This window comes from Portunus trituberculatus, chromosome 25 (assembly GCF_017591435.1).
Source record: "Portunus trituberculatus isolate SZX2019 chromosome 25, ASM1759143v1, whole genome shotgun sequence".
Taxonomy (NCBI): Eukaryota; Metazoa; Arthropoda; class Malacostraca; order Decapoda; family Portunidae; genus Portunus; species Portunus trituberculatus.
Genome location: NC_059279.1, coordinates 14,982,871 through 15,005,481, shown reverse-complemented (window position 1 = coordinate 15,005,481; position 22,611 = coordinate 14,982,871). Strand labels below are relative to the sequence as shown.

Genomic DNA, 22,611 nt, shown 5'->3' with positions numbered 1-22,611 from the left:
ACATAGATATTTTAGAAATGGTACAATAAATGTGAAAAAATGTGAGGTGTTTCCATCATTTACATGTCATTTGCAGGGAAGTCTATTAAGATGCTTACGAGGAAGAGGAAGAGTAGAAGGAGGAGGGGGAAAGGAATGAGAAGTTGGAGGAGGAGAATAGATACCAAGGAATACAAAGGAAAGAACAGGCAGCAACAGCCCTACTGTGCCTAATGAGGCTGTCTGTGTGCCTATTTTACCACTACAGATTTTACGAGTTAGAAGTTGAAGGACACCAGGGTTCAAGGAAGGAAACCAAGAGAGCACAGGAAAAGAGAGAATCAAAGATATAAGAAAGGTTGAAAGAGAAATCTTACTATCTAGTACAGTAACTAAAAGAAATATATTTTATGTAACCGCAAAGTACGTTATTTGAGGGGGTGATGTGAGGTGATTGTCCGAACCTTGTTTAAAAGTTTCTATTTAATTACTACAGACAACATGTGTAGGGAGAGTTCCAGACATTTACAATTTCATTCAAGAAATAATGTTTAGCCTCGTCTGATCTGAGGCGCTTACCATAATCTTGTAACCATTATTTCTAGCGGTGTTGCTACTGTTAATGTACATATTTACGTTATCAAAGCCCCGAAACAGTTTAAACAGCTCAATTAAGTCTCCTCGCATTTATCGTTTCTTCATACTAATTAAGTTGAGTTCCCACAAGCGCTTCCCATAAGGCTTGTCCCGCAGTCGTGGGATCAGCTTGATGACTCTTTGAACTCTCTCCAGTTTGTCGTGACCAGAACTAGACACAGTCCTACCAATAAACAAGACCTATTTATTTGGTGTTTTAACTACTTCCGAATAATTTTTACTCGATTTGATGTCTGATGTAATTAAGACGCCTAATTATTTTTCTTTATTAACCTTCAAAAACTCGGAGCCGTTCATTGAGTAATCAGTATGATCATTATACTACCAACGTCCAACACAAAGGAGGAGAACATTAGTAACAATAACAACAACAACTACTACTACTACTACTACTACTAACAACAACAACGAAACACCACCACCTCCACTACCATCACTTCCACCATCACCACAACTACCACCACCACCACCAACAACAACAACAACAACAACAACAACGACATACCACCACCACCACCACCTCCAAAGTGAACGAGGAGAATGGTAAAGAACCTCTTCATCTAGACACAGATCAGCTTAATTCCCTCTAATCAATGCTCAGTTACCTGTATCCATCAACAGGGAATGATTAATGGATGAGCTTAATCAAGTTCGCTCTAAGAATGTTACGAAGTGGCACGAGAGGCAATGGTAATCAATACAGCTTCGTTAATGGATGTTTCTTTCTACTTTGCTATGGTAAAGTTTGATCATTACTCATATCTTTGTTTTTCTTTTGTTTGCTTTTTGTTTACATATAAATAGTGAGTTTGACTAGAAATAAGAAAATTATGCTCAACTGAAAGCATAAGTAAGTAGATGAATAAGCAAGTATGTAAAGTTATATACAAAGGAATGAATAGAATAGAAGAATATATCAAATAAACAAATAAATGAATCAGTTAGTTAATAGGTAAAGTTTGTAGTGCATGAGAGAGAGAGAGAGAGAGAGAGAGAGAGAGAGAGAGAGAGAGAGAGAGAGAGAGAGAGAGAGAGAGAGAGAGAGAGAGAGAGAGAGAGAGAGAGAGAGAGAGAGAGAGAGAGAGAGAGAGAGAGAGAGAGAGAGAGAGAGAGAGAGAGAGAGAGAGAGAGAGAGAGAGAGAGAGAGAGAGAGAGAGAGAGTACAAGATCAAAAGGAACAATTCAACTTTAATTAACTCGGCAGCACGAGAGGTAGGAATGCACCTGTCAAGACTGAATGCACCTGTCATCACCTAATTAAGGAAAGGAGGCAGGTGCATTGGACCGCCTGAATAATTGAACGTGAGGAGTTCTTGGACCATGCCTGTCTAATTTAATGAGGGATGAAGGAGGTGGGATGGGGTGGGGGGAGGGCACAGTGAGTGAGGAAAAGGACAGGCATGTAACTCAGATCTTCAGTCAGTCATTAGTAGCGGTGCAGGTAGGTTGGACAAGTGACTGTGCACAGGTGAGAGAAGAGGAGGAGGACCAGGAGTCGGAGGAGGAGGAGGAGGAGGAAGAGAACAAGTATATGAAGGAAGAGGTGATGGTAGAAAAGACGAGGAGTAGAACAAGGACAAGGACGAGGAGGAGGAATAAGAGGTGACTTTTTTTTCTTAAAGTTATGGTCTATAGCGCCTGCAGGCATACTTGAAGAGTCTATGTGGGAAGCGCTGTTTAGCTTCCGTCTATTAGTGGCGCAGGAAATTATCAACCTCTTCAGTACCGTGCCAAGCTTTCACATTCATTCCGTTTACTATTTAGTGACTTTACACAACTTCAGAAACTTATCAAGGGATTGAAATAGTGAACACTGGCCATTAATCTTCTGATAGAAGGAAGCGATGACAAGGAGGAGGAGGAGGAGGAGGAGGAGGAGGAGGAGGAGGAGGAGGAGGAGGAGGAGGAGGAGGAGGAGGAGGAGGAGGAGGAGGAGGAGGAGGATGTGGTAAGAATAGAAGGAAACGAGAAGGAGAAGGAGGAGGAGGAGGAGAAGAAGGAGGAAGAGGTGGTGATAGAAGCAAGAGAGGACAAGGAGGACTGAGCAGGAGGATGAAGAAATGGTGATGATAGAAGGAAACGAGGACAAGGGCGAGGACAATGACCTACTCAGCCAGCACCAGACAGGAGACAATGCAGTGAACCACAATATGAGTATCAACAAATTCCATCGTTACCAACAGAGACCATTCATTATAACCAAACATGACTAACAGGAATAATTATCACCAACACCATTCCTATGTTACTAAGTGACACGATTATAAACAGTAATCACAACTATAAAGAATCACAACAATCATGATCCTTCCTCACAAGATTTGGCACTGTTACCTAACATTATCAACCTCTTCAGTACCATACCACGTTTTCATATTCATTCTGCTTACTATTTGGTGATTTTACACAGCTTCAGAAACTTTAAAGGGATTCAAATAGTAAAGAAGCTGGCCATTAATCTTCTGACTTCCATATAACATTCCTAATGTAACTAAAATCATCTAATCATGCAGAAAACATAAGTTAAAAATGCGTCCCAGTACTGGGGAGCTTAATTTCTGGGAAATGGCAACTAATTTGTTTTGTTTTTGTTTTTTTTGCTCTTTCTGTTGTCCTTAGTCATCTTTACACTGCTACATAAAAAAATCAAGGCATTTGTTACAATGCAGGTCATAACCATAGCCAGTCACGTAAAACGGAATTTATTTATGAGACTTATACCAACAGAAGGAAGGTCTCCACAAATGCACTGTCAAACAAATTACTTACAACGCAGCTAGTAAGTCATCAATAAAGCGAGAGTGTCTGAGGTGCTTTAAGAGACTGCCACCGACTTCACTCACGCCATGACAGCAGCACCACAAAAACCTGTGCTCAAGGTGGCCGTGGAGGAGGTACGTCTTCTTAGGTTATGTTACTGTTGGGTATAAGGATTCTTGTGTTAGGTAAAGTTAGGTTTCTATAAGATTTTGGAAAGATACGATATGTTATGTTAGGTGGATTAGGTTAGGTTAGGTTAGGTATGGTTAAACTACTGTAATTTTCACGTAAAGAAACACGTAAAGAGTTTAGAAAGGATTTGAAAAGTATGTGTTTTAAGTTAGACTCGCTAAATTACTATGCGATTTACGGAAGAAAGAGACGGTCAAGGAAATGAGAGAACTGTGCGAGGACAGAAGGAGTGTTGTGGAGCGTTCAGGATATATAAACAGAGATTCAGACTGTAGGACATGAAGAATACAGATTAATATTTATGATATAGATCAAGAGGTGCTGTAAACTCATGAATAACCCAGCTGTAACCAATGAACATTTCCGTGTGCAGTCACAGCCTTCCTTCATACAAAACTACATGTACTTAATTACATGCACACCCTTCACTCAAAATCCTAAACCGCTTTTGTTACTATTTGTGAACCAGCACCTCTGTGGGCTTTTTTTTCATTTTTAATTTTCCTTCTTATAAATTCGTTTCCCTCCTACACAAGAAAGGTGCAGAATATGCAATTTGTATGAGAACATGAGAAGCATTGTTGAATGTTATAGGTGCATTAGAGCCTGCGAAGTAATGTGGCATTTTAAGCACATATGAAGACGAGAGCATTCAGTTTACTTGATGATAAAGTAGGTAGTAAAAAATATCATCACAGATTAATTAACATACTTAACACAGGAACGCATGCTTCTCTTCTCATGCGTCTCCATACTTGTGTGTTTAATCATTATGGTACTGTTGCCTCCCTTTCCGCCTTCCACCTTGCGTCCCTGGTCAGTGGGTGCCATGGACGAAGGTGGTGACGGAGGCCAACGGGGCCCTGAGGATCGAGGGCCCTATGGCTAATCTCCTCGACATTCTCTCCAGCGTCCTTAACTTCGAGTGAGTGAGTCATGTTAACAAACACGACTACAGTTTCACGGTTTCAATGGATCTAGCTTCAGTTTGGCATTATACACATAGGGGATGTGAAACAAGTGTATTTTTCTCCCGTAGCTACGAGTTCGTGCGGCCTGTGGACAGAGTGTGGGGAGGCCCTGATGCAAATGGATCTTGGAATGGCCTTCTGGGACTCCTACAGCGTAGGGTGAGTACTATACTGTTACTGCGTCCAATTAGAGGCTTTAATAAGTGTGGCATAATCAATGGCTATGAAAATTGCAGGTGGCTCAGCAGGGGGACGGTGGAGGCAGGCGGCAGCAGCAAGTTATAGACATAATTGATACTGCTAAAGTATTCTCTGTGATAGTAAAGTAACACCGTTGGGAAAATACGTAATGTGTGCGTGCTGGAATTGATAGGCGAGGAGAGATATTTGAAGACATTCCATGTGCAGGAGGTGGAGCTGGCGGTGGGGCCATTTGGAGTGACGAACCAGAGGGAGACAGTATGTGACTTCTCAGACGCTTTCTACAGCGAGAACAACGCCATCCTGATGGTGAGACCCACGCTTCAGAACGACGTGGCCGGCTTTGCCAAACCCTTCGCTAACGAGGTGACCTGAAGTCCTTACCATCTTGTTAAGTAATTGCTGGTGCTTAGGATATAAGATGTTGACTGTGGTGGTAGTGATGACGTCAGTAACATTGGCGGTCTTGCAGGTGTGGCTGCTGACGCTGGTGAGTCTGGTGGCAATGGTGGTGGTGATGGCGCGAGTGGCGACGGCGGAAGCGAATTTGTACAACACCAAGAACCGCAACACCCTGGCCAAGGCGGCCATCTGGGGCCTCAAGGCCTTCACTCAGGAAGGTGAGCCACCAGATCCAGAATCAGAATCAGTATGTTTATTCCATGTGACAATGGTTATTCTTTACTACACACACTTAGCGGAGCATTCACGTTACCGCGTGCGTTGAGAACAGACAGCTTGACGTGGTGGAGCGAAGTGTTTCGTTTACAAATTATACTCATTTCTTTTCTCCTCTCCTTCCTTCCTCTCCTCTTCCAGGGTCTGAGTGGCTGCCACCCCATGACGCAGGCCGCATGCTGGTCACCACCTGGCTGCTGGCATCCCTAGTGTTCATGTCCTCCTACAGCGGCATTCTCACCGCCATGCTCACCGTGCCGCGAGTCACCATTCCCATTGACTCCCTGGCAGACCTGGTGGCGCAGGACGACCTGCCCTGGAGGCTGGAGGCGGGCTCCATGATGTTCCAGTACTTCCAAGTAAAACAGTTAGGGAGGATCGATATCTTGCCGTCTTACAAGATTACTATTGCAACAAGGTATTAAAAGGCAATGTTTACTCCTACAGGAAGCTGACGACGGTGTGCGCAGGAGCGTGTTCACTAGGACGTCAGGAACCTTCCAGGACTGCTGGGCGGCACGTCAGGACATCGCTGAGGGGAGGTATGCGGCCATCTGCGACAGAACCACCATGAAGAAAGCCATGTCGTGGGATTTCAGGTAAAAGATTGTCTTCGCTTGCCTGTCCCTCACACATCACTGCCAACGCAACAGTAATGAGTCTTACTTGTCTCCTCAGCACCAGTGGCCGGTGTCACCTGTACATCTCCCGCGAGAATGTGTACAGCAACGTGCAGATCGCCATGGCCTTCCAGATCAACTCCACGTATCGTGAGAGGTCGAACAGGATGTAAGTGAACTCATAACACTGATGAGAGTTCTTTCCAACTCTACGACTGGATAATGTCAGATGAACACAAAAGAGGTTCAGGGTGGATTTGCAGGATTGCGTACTTTTCCTGACCTAAATGTTAAAAGGCCAATATTTTTCAATCTTTTTGCAGAAAGGGTAGTGCCTCTCTGGTAATAAAATGTTATTGAGGTGCCACAATTTAATCGCCTTAGGACTTTATTGTAAAAGAAGAATAAAACCTATTTACGATATTTTCCAAACCAGTTATAAGTAAAATAAGTTGTGGAGATTTGTGATTATTGACTCAGAGTTTTTCATGGAACTTGACCTTTTGCAGCATCCACGCCGTGAAGGAGTCGGGGATCCTGAACCGCTGGATTGGTGCTCAGATCACCAACACCAGCCAGTGCCTTCGCCCACCCACCGCAGACCGCAGCGAGGCCATCGCAGCCCTCAGTATCGAAAGTATGGGCGGCTGCTTCCTTGTGCTGGTGGGAGGTGAGCGGAAGTGAAATAGGAAATAATTGAAGAAATATGCGACGGACATTCTAACATCAACCTGACCGAGACTATAAGAGCCAAATACAATCTCTTCCGGAAACAGGTCTGGCAGCGGGCACGGCAGCCTTCTTCCTGGAGACCGTCATACCAAGGCTGTGAGGCTCCGTGGCTTTGGGAGGAAACAGGGTGAGCCTGTCCCGCTTACAGTACAGTCATTAAGGCTAACTAGACGAATCCATTAATCATAAAGAATTAACTATGTCAGACTGGTTTAGAGGAGAAGACATAGGAGACTGTCTGTGGGGAGATTTCAAGGAAGTTTTGACCTACAGTGGAATAAAAAAAAACGAGGTAGAATACAAAGGAATGCAAAGGATGAACAAACAACAAAAGACCCTGAGTTCCTCACTGAGTTTTTTTTATGCAAGAGGGGAAAACTGGCCAAGAAAGCATAAAGTAAAATAATAAAAAAAAGGCCCACTTAGTTGCCAGTTCACTTGTAGGTCCAAGAAAGTTAGTCAAGATTTGCATAACTATTTTACTCCAATTATTAGTGGAACAAATGATTAAGCGGAATATAAAGAAGAAAAAAACGCATAAAATCCACAAGAGTAATTAAATACGACCATGCTCGCCGTAGTACAGTGGAACCATGCGTGCTTTGGGATCCGAGGGGTCTCCAAGCGCACGGGTTCGAATCCTGTCCACGGTCCGAGTGTAGGTTGGGCTTCCTCACTCGGGGCAACGGTTTCCTAGCGGATGGGCTTTAAGATAGGAGGTACCACAAAAGTATCCCCTTTAGCCTAGAAATTCCCGTGAAAAGCCCACATGGTATAAATAAAAAAAAAAAATCAGATCTTAACATGAAATTACAAGTAAATTTTCAAATAACTTATTAATTACATAGCTTTTAATACAATGATTATAAAAAAAACATTCCCTTGTAATTGATGAGTGGGCATCTAATATAAGTAACAATTTATCTATTATTTATTGTTCCCCTCAATAGTCACCTGGCCACACGTGACTTGCTGCACAGCTGGGCGTGTTACACAAGACTCCTGATATTTAAAGCCTTACGTTCGCCACCGAAATGTATCATACAGATTCACTTTGTTGTGGTTTTACTACAAACTTACAGTAAATTAAGGGACAGTTTTTTTTCATGAAATTCTTTATAATTCTTTTTTTTTTTTTTTTTTTTTTGCTATACAAGTATGCTGCAACATACAAGTAATAGAATTCATGTTATATTTCTATCTTTTCATCTAATACCTTATTTTACTAAATTTATATCTACTTATCTCAGTATCTATCTATCTATCTAACTATCTCTGTATCTATCTGGCTATTTATGTATTTATTTGTTTATCTCTCTCTCTCTCTCTCTCTCTCTCTCTCTCTCTCTCTCTCTCTCTCTCTCTCTCTCTCTCTCTCTCTCTCTCTCTCTCTCTGTGTGTGTGTGTGTGTGTGTATGTATATATATATATATATATATATATATATATATATATATATATATATATATATATATATATATATATATATATATATATATATATATATATATATATATATATATATATATATATATATATATATATATATATATATATATATATATATATATATATATATATATATATATATATATATATATATATATATATATATATATATATATATATATATATATATATATATATATATATATATATATATATATATATATATATATATATATATATATATATATATATATATATATATATATATATATATATATATATATATATATATATATATATATATATATATATATATATATATATATATATATATATATATATATATATATATATATATATATATATATATATATATATATATATATATATATATATATATATATATATATATATATATATATATATATATATATATATATATATATATATATATAACAATTGAGTTTTTAACACCAAGTGCACTATGTTAGCAGAAGATGAGAAAAATGAGAGGAATAAATGACAGAAAAATACATAATGAAATGGCAGCATTTTCACTTCATCCAGTATTTCAAAAAGTTGTCTCCGCTGACGAAGGACACGTCAGTAGGTTAGAGAAAGTCAATTACCACTGCTTCACTTTGCGTCCTCCTCCACCAATACAGTTACAGTTTGACTGCCACCTCATGGACTCAACTGTTAAACTTGTGAAACTTTGCCAGTAAATCATGATAACTGTGATCTGCACCCCATTTCCTCACACATAAACTCCTTTCTTCGAGAACTGCGTCACGATTTAACACACAACATTTTGAACTAGAACACCTGAGTATTATTAAGGAAAAGATGGAAATACTTGATAGGGTACATCACAATACTTTCCAGCAGCAGGCAGCCAACCGGTGCAACATAACAATGATCCATATCCAGGAGTTATGATGGTCAACATTGCAAAGGTGTTATGTTTCCCATTCTAGCTTCACCTCACAATTTTGCCCATAAAAACATAAAAAAAAGACATTTGAGAACTAAATCAACAAAAATCCACTAGGAGTAACCGTGACACACACCATGTTTCTCTATATTCACCTACCCTGCCTGTTCAGAAAGCTGTCGTATCTTCTTTTAAATTTTCTTATTGAGTGGGCATCAAAACGTGATTATAAAGTATTTTCCACTCGCATAACACTATTTGAGCACCAGTTCATGTTCATCTCTTTTTTTTTCAGATTAAACTAAAATGAAGTTAAACCTATTAAGTCTACTTCTAGTTTTAATAAACATAAAGACTAAAAAATCCAATTTAATTTCTACTGCCAGTGACAAAACAGACTGACATTAACTGGAAAGATTATATATGGAGAAAAAAGTAATGCTGGTATATTCTGCGTCACCAATCCTGTCACAGAAATGTTACCAAGCGAGGACAAGCAAACTGACTGACACTCTCACTTGTTGATTGGTCAACGTATATTAGCCTTATTTAAAAACGTGGGAGGAATCAATGTTGTATTTCTTCCAGAATCTTTGCCTAATTGTAATGTATCATGTAATTTAAGTGAAAGATGTTTATTATCCCGCAATCATACAGTTTTGGTCTCAAGATATTTATCCCTCTCTTTTGGCCTTCTTTTGGCTAATGCTATCGGACCTCTACGGGAACTGGGAATTAAGTGGGCATTTTTTTTAGATTTATTTATTTATTCATTATTTTCTTTTGTTGTCCTTGGCCAGTTGTTCATCTTACTTAGAAAATAAATAAAGTACATTTGTTCACATTCTGAAACACGATGACGGGTGGGAATATGAGGCCAACCAAAGCGTGAACGACCAGGTCAGTGTCAGCATTGCAAAGTTCTCATGTCCTAAAATATAATGTGACAAGTTTGGTGAATCAGAGTATCAATGTGAAGGTGTCAACTAATGTAATCTTACCCACCAACAGCCTCACTGCCCAGCCCTTCACGTCCCCAAGACCACCCAGTGACCAACCCTCCGCTGTAATGAATGACACCCTGCTCTGCCGTGATGACCTGTGACCTGTGACCTCCTGTACCAGCGGCAATGTAACAATAAAGCACTGAATATATCACAAATACGAGTTTTTAGACCTACAATCAGGAGAGATGGAGGAGAAAGATGGAAAGATTAAAAGAGGGTGTGATTAAGAGCAGGGAAAAATAGTGCAGTAAGGAAAGGATAGAGAAATGTGATTAACGTCAACATAAGTCAATCAAAATATGCTGACTTGTGATACGTTTATATATATATATATATATATATATATATATATATATATATATATATATATATATATATATATATATATATATTCCTAAGTCTTACATCAAACACTAGAACAAACAGAGCAGTATTAGTAACAAAAATGAAAATTTCTACAAAGATGATATTGTTATTATAAAGAGAAATTAAAGGAAACAGCCGGACAAGATCTTGTAAACACTATAATTTGTTTTTCTTTTACATCAATAAATTGAATATAAAAAAATGCAACCTCTATTAACAAAAAAATAAAAAGAAAATACATAAAATTATATAAAAAGCTCAATAAATTACGGGCAATTTTCCTCAACAGCTCCTTTTCCTCACCTCTCTCCCTCACACTCCTCTCCTACCCACCTTCACCTCCATTTACCTCTCCATAGTGAGCCTTTAAATCAACTGTAAAATCCCTCGAAATTACGCTAGATATATGGCGGCAAGCTACTACCTTAGCCGCTGCAGGAGGGGCTTGGCTGACCTCAATGGGACTGGCTAGGTGGAGACGCCAGGAATACCGTGGTGTGATTGTGTGGTGTGGTGGTGGTGAGGTGGTCTCGTGTGGTGGTGTGTTGTGGTAGTGTGGTGATGTGATGTGACGTGTTGGTGTTTGGTACTCACACGAAGTTAATTTCTACTTGTGTGTGTGTGTGTGTGTGTGTGTGTGTGTGTGTGTGTGTGTGTGTGTGTGTGTGTGTGTGTGTGTGTGTGTGTGTGTGTGTGTGTGTGTGTTTGATCTGCTGCAGTCTCTGACGAGACAGCCAGACGTTACCTTACGGAACGAGCTCAGAGCTCATTATTTCCGATCTTCGGATAGGCCTGAGACCAGGCACACACCACACACCGGGACAACAAGGTCACAACTCCTCGGTTTACATCTCATACCTACTCACTGCTAGGTGAACAGGGGCTACACGTGAAAGGAGACACACCCAAATATCTCCACCCGGCCGGGGAATCGAACCCCGGTCCTCTGGCTTGTGAAGCTAGCGAGCGCTCTAACCACTGAGCTACCGGACGTGTGTGTGTGTGTGTGTGTGTGTGTGTGTGTGTGTGTGCGTGTGTGTGTGTGTGTGTGTGTGTGTGTGTGTGTGTGTGTGTGTGTGTGTGTGTGTGTGTGTGTGTGTGTGTGTGTGTGTGTGTGTGTGTGTGTGTGTGTGTGTGTGTGTGTGTGTGTGTGTGTGTGTGTGTGTGTGTGTGTGTGTGTGTGTGCGTGTGTGTGTGTGTTGAATACAATGAAACTGACTGTGGCACAGCCTGTCAAGCCAAGCTTCCCGACAGACATGATCATGCATTATTAGATTTGATGTTTACAATTTAACATAGTAGAGCATATAATAGTAATATTACTATAATAACTAATAATATGAATAATAGTTATTATAATAATAATAATAATAATAATAATAACAATAATAATAATAATAATGATAATATATAATATACACACATATATATATACACATACATACATACATATACCTACCTACATACATACATATAAATACACACACATATACATATACATACACACAAATGTGTGTGTGTGTGTGTGTGTGCGTGTGTGTGTGCGTGTGGGTGTGTGTGTGATTGTGCGCCAGCCATTCCTGTGCAGCACTTGTTCAGCGGGTATCACACGGGCACTTTTTTCCTGCGATATCATGCCATGCAACATCACTTTCAACGAGATATTACAGAAGAACTGAGATTTCGTTCGATGCGGCGTCCAGGGAAACTATCGGAAACTTTCACGGATTTCCTGCGATTAGGAGAAAGTCGTTGGAAGTTCATAGTGAATATATTGTATTAAATATAATACAGTATAATATTACCATTAATTGATGTTAAGTATCATTACTTGATTATGAAAATTTTATCCATTCATCTTATATAGTACATATACAGAATTTAACTGTTAAATATGATCACATTGATTTCATTTCGTGGTTTGTTTACATTCTGCTCGAATCAAACCAAATGATCCTCGGCTGCTGCATCATCGCCCATTATGATTCCGCTTACATGGAGAAAACAGGTGGAAGACACTTGGTTCTAGACCAGCTACCACTGTGGAACACCTCACATCCCAATTGTACTTCATCTTCTAGAGACAGCAACCTGCTACACTGGCTGCTTTTTTCTCTTCTAGCTAACAATTTTCGTGTTCACATCCTCTTCTTCCTCCTCCTCCTCCTCCTATGCAGTTTTACTCATTTTTCTTCTTGCAAACAAGTACACCGAATCCCACTGCTGAAATAGCTTGGTTAATGGCATCATGCTTCACGATTTAGCTTCTGTTGTGTTTGTTTTGTTGTGTTGCTACCACGCGTGGCGTTGTTGTCTTTCTTAATATGCTGTTTGCTATTATTTCCCGCGGTCTCGTCGAACATGCTGTCACATGACGCGATTTCGTAAGAAAAGAGCGACTGTGTGATACGAGCTTTACCACATTTACTAACCACATGCAACCGGCGGCTATGTTAAGCTGACGGACATCGGGTGGAGGGTTGGAGGGGTGGAAGTAGGTGACCTAAGATACACACCAGATGCAGCTTTAGCCAATGATAACTCCCATGGAAAAAAGGATGACATATCTCACTTGTGTTAGAAATATTGGTAGGAAAACTGCTTCATCAAGTCCCTCCCTCCTGGTCGATTATCCCTAAGAGGCGTTCAGTGTTGACAAGGGAAAGCATTCAGCTGGACAAGGTGCTGAGAGCGTTACAACAACACCAGACAGTAGTAGTAGCTGATGAGAGGGGCGTGGCTGTAGCGTGGGGGGAGTGGAGTGAGTGATAGCGATGTGAGTAGTGGAGGTAGTGGAGCGAGGGAAGGAAGAAAGCATCACGGTGTTGGTGAAAACTAAGAAGAAAAGTTGAGAGAGAACAGCATTATTTGTCTGTAAGTTAACCACTACACTACGCGGTAGTGTAGTGGTGTGTGTGTGTGTGTGTGTGTGTGTGTGTGTGTGTGTGTGTGTGTGTGTGTGTGTGTGTGTGTGTGTGTGTGTGTGTGTGTGTGTGAGCGCGTGGCCAATGCAGTGTATATACATAAATGTGAAGTGTGAATGTGAAGGACGCTATGACAAAAAAAAATAATTTAATTCTATTTTTTTTTTCAAGTAGGTTTTACTTTGTTGCTGAAAAAAATAAATGAATAAATAAACACTATGATGGCGTGTGTGTGTGTGTGTGTGTGTGTGTGTGTGTGTGTGTGTGTGCGCGCGCTAGTATATGCATGTCAGTGTTGACAGAGTGCAGATATGTATAGTAGATGTATATTGAGCCACACTCCCTTGCGCAGGCAGACAACAGAAGGACAGAGGTTCCTTAATGGAGCACAGTACAGAGGTTACATCAAAGGAGGCCAGGCACTGTATAGACACACACAGTAAAGTCACTGCGGCACGAGGGGAAAGAATAGCAGAGCGGTGAAGCGGAAGGCGACCCAAGGCCACGGATAGTAAGCGCAGCGTGGCTGAAGGAGGAGGCGGAGTCGTGTATGTGGGGCATGGCGACGCATTCAAGACCAGTCCTCAAGGTGGCGGTGGAGCAGGTACTGTGGAGGCCGAGGCTGTGTGGAGGGTGGGAGCTTGTGGTGAACTGGTGTGATGTGCCTGATGTGGTTCCAGGTTTGGGTGTTAATGTTCTGGTGTTTGCTTAATGTTTGGTAGTCAGTGTTTCGATTATAAACAGAGCTTCACTGGTCCTCCTCTTGCCTATAGTGGGTGCCGTGGACTAAGGTGCTGACGGACACTGACGGGAGAATGAAGGTGGAGGGACCGATGGGAAAGCTTCTCGACATGATATCCAGTGTTTTGAGCTTTGAGTAAGTGAACGAAGGTGTATTTGTCGAGCTTTTCTTGCAGGATGCACAAACTGTTGTTTAATTAAGTTAGTGTATGTGGAGATTGGCCCCCTAACCAGTAATGACACACTGTCCCTTAAATCATTCACCTAGAAATAGAATTAGGATGAATTAGTAGAGAAAAATACTGAAAATAAATCAAAGGAAATAAGTGAAGTTGTTTGATAGTATGCTGTGCTAGTTTGCCTAATTCAAGTCTTTCATTTACAGTTACGAGTTTGTACGTCCTGTCAACATGGCGTGGGGGCGACCCTATCCGAACGGCTCCTGGGACGGCATGCTGGGTCAGCTGCAGCGGCGGGTGAGTAATGCTTCCCTGAAGGACATGGATAATAATCTTTCAAAACAAAAGGACAAAAAAAGTACAATAACACACTTATCTTTACGACCAGTTTCTCTAAGATGTTCGTCACCTGCAACGGAGATGACTTTTTTTTCTACTTTTGACATTCCACTCCAGCTCTCCTCTCCATTAAACATATAATGAAAAATTACCTTGAACACTGATTTTGCCAACACATTTGTCTATATTCATCTGGGTCTATATCCGTGTCGGTTCCTCGTACATATTGTTAGGTTATGTATAAGTGAAGTTTTTGTTTTACATATTATCTTTCCATGAATAGCTGACAGTTGGTCCATTCTTCACTAGAGACAAGACACACCCACGCGAGGCTAATAGAATGCTGTGATTTTCTTCAGGAAGTGGAGTTCGCTGTGGGTCCCTTCGGCGTAACTTACCAGAGGGAGTCGATATGTGACTTTACGGATCCCATGTACAGCGAGAACAACGCGATCCTGATGGTGAGGCCCACCCTACGGAACGACATGGCGGGGTTCCTTAAACCTTTCAGTGGAAAGGTAAGCGAGGTGCTGTTAAGTGTAATAAGGAGCGGCCTTTTAATGCTATACATGATACTAGGAGTTTAAGGTAGGCACTGTCATTTTAAAGATATGTATGACATTGCAAGGCATTTATAAAGAAATTAATGTCAGTATAAATCTACATTTGGTAGAGGAAGGCATTCACAACGAAAGCACATTCACTCATTGCCACCACAACAACAAGACTAAGAAAGCGTCCGTCGTTGAGTATACTAAGCCGTGACTCGGCTCCCTTGCGAACTCGAATCAAGCTACATATGTTCCTTACTGGCCCAGACACAAAGCGAAGAACAAAACTTCTGCACCGGTAATGTATCTACTTCTCCCGAAGTCCAAGATATTTTCAGGTAATAGGGTCACTGCATATACTTAAGAACACGTGGGTAAAAAACGGCAAGGAAGAAACCTTGATGTAAAAATAGAAAAAAAAATTCAAAGCAATTTTTAAGGAAATGTCTCTTTTATGATGTGGACGTATGCGATGCTATTGCTCATCATGTGGTCCTTCTCACATGAGGACGTACAGGGACATGAGAGCAAAGTTGAAATCATTCTACTTTTAGTTAATCGTTTCTGGTGGACGACTTCCCCTTGCCGGGCACACGTCATGACGCAGGAACAGACACAGCGAGGAGTGAGTAGCGCCCTGCCAGTCACGATGCTGCAGGAGGATGATGGTGATTTATTAGGTCGTCGCCTCTTCCACACCAGTCCTGCCTTGGTTGTGGCGGTGGTGACTCCGTCAGGTGGATAATGTATGAAGACCAAACGCAATCGTGATGGAATTTCCTAACTGTGAAATTCTGCTGCTATATTTGCCCAAGGCATTATGCAGGCGGTAGGAGTGGTAGGAGTGGTAGAGGACCCTAGCATCTGGCTAAAGGTTTCAACATGCTCACAATAATACATGAATTGTGTTGGGAAAATAAAGAAACCCGCGACAAACTTATCCGTTAGTGTTCGGTAGCCAGTTTGTTGGCCTCAGTTAGTCCACTGCTCGTGGCAAGTACATGCTGACACAGCAGTCAGTCACCGATGGAGTTTACAAGCAAACGTTTTATCTTATCGCATAGGATTAGAATTGGTGTGAGAGGTGTGTTGCTGGCAATTCTATCCTTGAGATTGACAGGGAGCATACAGTGGTAGCACGAGAGATGTGAGCCAAGACACCGCGTGGGCGACACAGGAAATGACGACACGCCAATTGAAGAATCGCTCGAGAGAAGTTCTCACATTTGCTTTCCTTCAGGGATATTTAGTCAAGACTGAACCAAAACTCCGTGGCGTTCTTCACATGAAATCAAGTAGAGGGGTGCGAGGAGGGAGGTGCCATCACGGACCATGCATAAGAAGTGTTGCAGTGTCTCGTGGAACAGAGCAGCGGAGCAACGGCGAGCAGCAATTAATGGTGTAACGTTTTATTTTATCGCATAGGATTAGAATTGGTATGAATATATATGAGCAAAGATGCTTAATTGAGTACTGTTTAGGCTACCAAGAGGAAGGTTATTTTTCAAAGAAGAACTTGATAACTATACTACGAACTACGTATATGCAATATAAATCACACTCTACAAGCATGTGCAAATTTATATATAAATGCTCAGAGACTTTAAAATTACAAGTGATACATACATACATTTCACACCAACACCATTTCAGATTCCATTTTGTTTTCTGGTCATTTCTTTGGAAAAGTGAGGCAATAATCGTGCTCCAAAAACATTGCTGCATGTCAAGAACACTGAACAATTATTGTAAACTATATCTGTGTATATAATGCATGATATAACAATGCATACATTTCATCTAACGTATTTTCTTCCAATCCTTATTAATCGAAGAATGTTTACTTCCATTGGCTTTTCAGCCACATCGCTTAATGAAATCTTTGATGTACTTTAATATTCTATTATTTTTTATAAAAAAAATATACATAAATTTTCTCACGTACTGTCGTCTTGAAAACACTACAGCCCTCACCAATAAAAGAAAATATTGTTAGATGACTCGGAATCGAACACATAAATGTCAAGAGGTGCTCTTTAAGAACAGGTTACTTTTTTATCCTTTTTTTTTGTCGCTATTATAGGAAACCCCAACATGTGGCGTCGTTCTTCGCTACAATTGTTCAGCATTCCTTCACGTATTTTCTCTGTACATGTAAAGATTCTCACACCACTCCTGGATTATTCATCAGACTTCCTTTGACTCAAAATAAACCATAACTTTTCTTAGTTACTGCCAAAGAATAACTCAACATACACATCACCATGACTGTCATGATTCTAACATTTCTCCTGTAGTTATTGCTTAAGTAATGGTAGTGGTGGTGGTGGAGGCGGTGACAATGATAATTCTTCAGGTGTGGATGTTGGCGCTAACGAGCTTGATAGTAATAGTGGTGGTGATGGCACGCCTGGCAGCGACGGAAATGAGCTTGTTCAGCTCGTCGCCACGCTGGGGCTTCTCCAAGGCCACTAACTGGGGCCTGAAGGTCTTCACACAGGAAGGTGCGTGGCCACGAACGTTAAGGGGACAAGTGGAAGTTCAGGAAGCACTGCCGACTTAGTGAGTTAAACATTTCTCCAAAGTGTGATATCCACATTATGTACACTGTCCTCCTACCAGGCTCCGAGGATGTGCCGCCCTTCACTGCCACCCGGCTGCTTGCCGCCGTGTGGCTGCTGGCGTCCATGGTGTTCATGTCTTCTTACGGCGGCATCCTCACCGCCATGCTCACCGTGCCGCGGGTCACCATCCCCATTGATTCCCTGGCAGACCTGGTTGCGCAGGACGACCTGCCCTGGACGGTGGAGTCGTCCTCCATGATGTACCAGTACTTCCAGGTGACCGTGCCATGAAGCCCTGCGAGGCCCCAACACACCGGGAACATGGCTAACTCATGTACATGACTATATCTGACAAAATCTACATGTTGAATTTGTCCCTTTCTCAACTCAAAGTGATAGCCTTGCTCCCAGCCTCCCATATTGCCTGTTCTTTTTCACTCTTGTCTTTCTTCAATATCTTCTTTCCTTTACAAAAGTAATCAAAATCATTAAAAGGTTTATGATCAGATTAAATAAAACACTTAATTGCCTTAGTTGCACATCAACTGACCGACCTGTGTGCATCTACAGGAGGCGAAAGACGGGGCGAGGAAGAAATTTTTTGATGGTCTGCTCTCCACCATCCAGGACTGCTACTCCTCGCGCCATGACATCGCCAGTAGTCAGTACGCGGCCATCTGTGACAAAACCACCATGAAGAAGGCCATGTCTTGGGACTACAGGTGAGAAGGGAGCATATCTCTTGTGTTTCTAAAACTGAACTCTTCTCTCAAACCTTTGCTCACAACTCCACCTTAGATGATTCTGGGCTTGTCCCTCCCTCTCCTCCTCCCTCTGACTATTTCATGTGTTCAATCAAAATTCTTCGTAATGATGTTTTCCATGCCCTCGCTGGCCTAAACCCTCGGAAGGCTTATGGTCCTGATGGGGTCCCTCCTATTGTTCTCAAAAACTGTGCTTCCGTGCTTGCACCTTGCCTGGCCAAACTCTTCCAACTTTGTCTATCGACTTCTACCTTTCCTTCCTGCTGGAAGTTTGCCTACATTCAGCCTGTTCCTAAAAAGGGTGACCGTTCTAATCCCTCAAACTACCGTCCTATAGCTTTAATCTCTTGCTTGTCTAAAGTTTTTAATCTATCCTGAATAGGAAGATTCTCAAACATCTGTCACTTCACAATCTTCTGTCTGATCGCCAGTATGGCTTCCGTCAAGGTCGCTCTACTGGTGATCTTCTGGCTTTCCTTACTGAGTCTTGGTCATCCTCTTTTAGAGATTTCGGTGAAACTTTTGCTGTAGCGTTAGACATATCAAAAGCTTTTGATAGAGTCTGGCATAAAGCTTTGATTTCAAAACTGCCCTCCTACGGCTTCTATCCTTCTCTCTGCAACTTTATCTCAAGTTTCCTTTCCGACCGTTCTATTGCTGCTCTGGTAGACGGCCAATCTTCTTCACCTAGATTTATTAATAGTGGAGTTCCTCAGGGTTTTGTCCTGTCACCCACTCTCTTTCTATTATTCATTAATGACCTTCTTAATCAAACTTCTTGTCCTATCCACTACTACGCTGATGATACCTACTACATCTTTCCACGTCCTTTCAGAGACGACCAACCCTTCAGGAAGTCAACAGATCACGCAGGGACGCCACAGAACTCATAACTTCCGATCTTTCTAAGATTTCCGATTGGGGCAGAGAAAATCTAGTAGTTTTCAATGCCTCAAAAACTCAATTCCTCCATCTATCAACTCGACACAACCTTCCAGACAACTATCCCCTCTTCTTCAATGACACTCAACTGTCTCCCTCTTCCACAATGAATATCCTCGGTCTGTCCTTTACTCATAATCTTAACTGGAAACTTCACATCTCATCTCTTGCTAAAACAGCTTCTATGAAGTTAGGTGTTCTGAGGCGTCTCCGCCAGTTTTTCTCGCCCCTCCAACTGCTAACTCTGTACAAGGGCCTTATCCGTCCCTGTATGGAGTACTCTTCGTATGTTTGGGAGGTTCCAGTCACACAGTTTTACTAGAAAGGATGAATCAAAAGCTTTCCATTTCATCAACTCCCCTCCTCTCACTAACTGTCTTCAGCCTCTTTCTCACTGCCGAAATGTTGCATCTCTTTCTATCTTTCATCGCTATTTCCATGCTAACTGTTCTACTGATGCAAAACATTTTTCTCTTTAGTCTCTTGATTGTCTGAATTATAACAAAAGAATAAGATTAATTTCCATTAAAAGTAGAAATAACAGTTCATAGCACCGCACTACTCTTGGCCTGCCAGCAATCACTAATGCCACTCTGCCTGGCTCGCCCTCAGCAACACCGGCAAGTGTCACCTGTACATCTCCCGCGAAAATGTGTACAGCAATATCCAGATCGCCATGGCCTTCCAGATCAACTCGACCTATCGCCGCAGAACCAACGCCATGTCCGTGAGATAGTTCATTGAGTTTAGTAGTCAGATGTGTAGGCCACTGCAAGATGACATTAACTTGATGTTCAATATCAAGTCAAGTATCAGTATTGCACTACGCAATTCACTAAGAAATGACGTAAATTTGCTTGCTAAAACAATTTTCCACACTATATCCACAATATATTATATATAAATATAATATAATGTAATATATATATATATATATATATATATATATATATATATATATATATATATATATATATATTTACTTATTTATTTACTTATCAATGTTTATATCTAGGCGTAGGTCAGCCAGTTCATATACCTCATGTTGTTATTCATGTCACTATCACCATTATCCATTATTTTATTTAGCTCTACGAACCTAAATGCCACGAACAATTTATTCTCTATCTAGAATATATAAATGAATGAACAAATAATATTAATAAAGATGATAATCACTTACGCAACAATGAAGTAAACAATACTACCACAAAATTATAATTACGTGTGTCAAAGCGAGACGCGTTCATAACTGTGTATCAGTACCACACACTCATTCTGAAGGGGTTGAATAAGGATCACTGTAGCACCGTCTCTTCCTGCAGCATCCACATGTTGAAGGAGGCGGGCATCCTGGACCTGTGGCTGGCGCAGGAGATTACCAATGCCACCCAGTGCCTCAGACCGCCCTCCGCAGACCGCAGCACGGGCATTGCCGCTCTCACCGTTGAAGCTCTAGCTGGCTCCTTCCTCCTGCTGGGGGGAGGTGAGGGAAGTGAGGGTAGAGGAGGGATGCGAGCAGCATTCCAGTGTTCACACGTATGATTTTCTATCTGGCTGCTGCAACTTTTTAAGATACATTTTGAAAGACACCACTGCCAACAAAGTGAATGATCCAAGTGTTCATACCTACTGCTTAAATGCTTGTGTGATTTTACTTTTGGTCGCTAAATCGTCAAAAAGAAATTACGGGAAATAGTGTGTCATGGCGTTATTAGCACCAACAAGTGAAGTAATGGAATGCAGTACTGACCCATCAATGTTGCTTCCTTACAGGTCTGGCCACCAGCATCGCCGTCTTCTTTCTGGAAGTGGCACTGAGACGGCGATGAAAGCCGCTCAACGCGCTCCCCTTGTGAACACACAGACACGCCACATATGAACATAGCTGAATGGTTCTTGACAATGAAGAAAATACTACTGCAACCACCACAACCGAGTAAGATGAAGGCAGTGTCGCGACAACAGGAGTCCAGCATGATATTCGTCCATGCAAAGAATCCGAGAACTTCATTGTATAAAAAGCCAAAACTGAACGTCGGACAAAGTTAGTTTTTCGCTGCCATGCAACGTGTTGGGTGTCATGTACAATACATGAAGAACGTAGAAAAGATTCGTGAGTGTAGTCTTCACTGCCTCAGCCTGTGCCTTGGCTGGTGTCTCATTAGGGAGTGGATGACTGAATTACTTCTGTCCTGAGACCTGCATTGAGCGTTGATGATCCTGATAAAACTTCTTCGATTTCAGTAAACAGAAAGAAAATTTTCTATATACTTTTACTTTGTAATAACGAGAGAGAGAGAGAGAGAGAGAGAGAGAGAGAGAGAGAGAGAGAGAGAGAGAGAGAGAGAGAGAGAGAGAGAGAGAGAGAGAGAGAGAGAGAGAGAGAGAGAGAGAGAGAGAGAGAGAGAGAGAGAGAGAGAGAGAGAGAGAGAGAGAGAGAGAGAGAGAGAGAGAGAGAGAGAGAGAGAGAGAGAGAGAGAGAGAGAGAGAGAGAGAGAGAGAGAGAGAGAGAGAGAGAGAATGAATAAAATGTATATAAAACATTGTCTCTTCAAAGTCACACAATGTATAAAACACACACATACACACACACACACACACACACACACACACACACACACACACACACACACACACACACTACTACTATTACTACTAATACTAATACTACTACTACAACTCATGAAATAGATCCTTCTATTTTTCCATTTGCATTAATTAACAGTGAAGACCTATCGGAATTTAGTAATTTGAATAATGCACCAAGAGAAGAATTATATGAATACTTTGCTCCATTTTCAGTACAAGACGATAATTATAATAATGATCTTGATGTTAACCAGTTTTACTTAAGATTGAGAAATGTGAACTTCCCTAAATCAAAATATATTTTTCTAGACTGCCTTCCTTTATTGCAAGAAAGTGCTGTAATTAATTTATTGACATTGAATATTAGGTCTATGTCTACTAACTTTCAATATTTCGTCGACTCCGTCCTCTCTTGCAACATAGATTTTAATGTATTAGGTTTCACAGAAACCAGACTAGACGCTGATAT

General features: G+C 41.2%; 2 protein-coding genes across 2 annotated transcripts; both read left to right on the top strand.

Moving 5' to 3' along the window:
• Positions 1–3,371: 3,371 nt before the first annotated feature.
• On the top strand, positions 3,372–10,312 carry LOC123508804 (glutamate receptor ionotropic, kainate 1-like). Its single transcript, XM_045262718.1, has 11 exons — positions 3,372–3,530; positions 4,410–4,513; positions 4,628–4,718; positions 4,968–5,126; positions 5,233–5,380; positions 5,580–5,797; positions 5,886–6,037; positions 6,117–6,227; positions 6,568–6,728; positions 6,835–6,917; positions 10,185–10,312. Exons 1-10 carry the CDS (start codon positions 3,483–3,485, stop codon positions 6,888–6,890), a joined length of 1,248 nt encoding a protein of 415 aa, XP_045118653.1. The 5' UTR covers positions 3,372–3,482; the 3' UTR covers positions 6,891–6,917; positions 10,185–10,312.
• A 3,717-nt stretch (positions 10,313–14,029) lies between these two features.
• On the top strand, positions 14,030–21,095 carry LOC123508664 (glutamate receptor-like). Its single transcript, XM_045262510.1, has 9 exons — positions 14,030–14,074; positions 14,244–14,347; positions 14,597–14,687; positions 15,089–15,247; positions 17,637–17,784; positions 17,903–18,120; positions 18,415–18,566; positions 20,163–20,273; positions 20,876–21,095. The coding sequence occupies exons 1-9, from the start codon at positions 14,030–14,032 to the stop codon at positions 21,093–21,095; spliced, it is 1,248 nt and encodes a 415-aa protein (XP_045118445.1).
• The last annotated feature ends 1,516 nt before the right edge of the window (positions 21,096–22,611 follow it).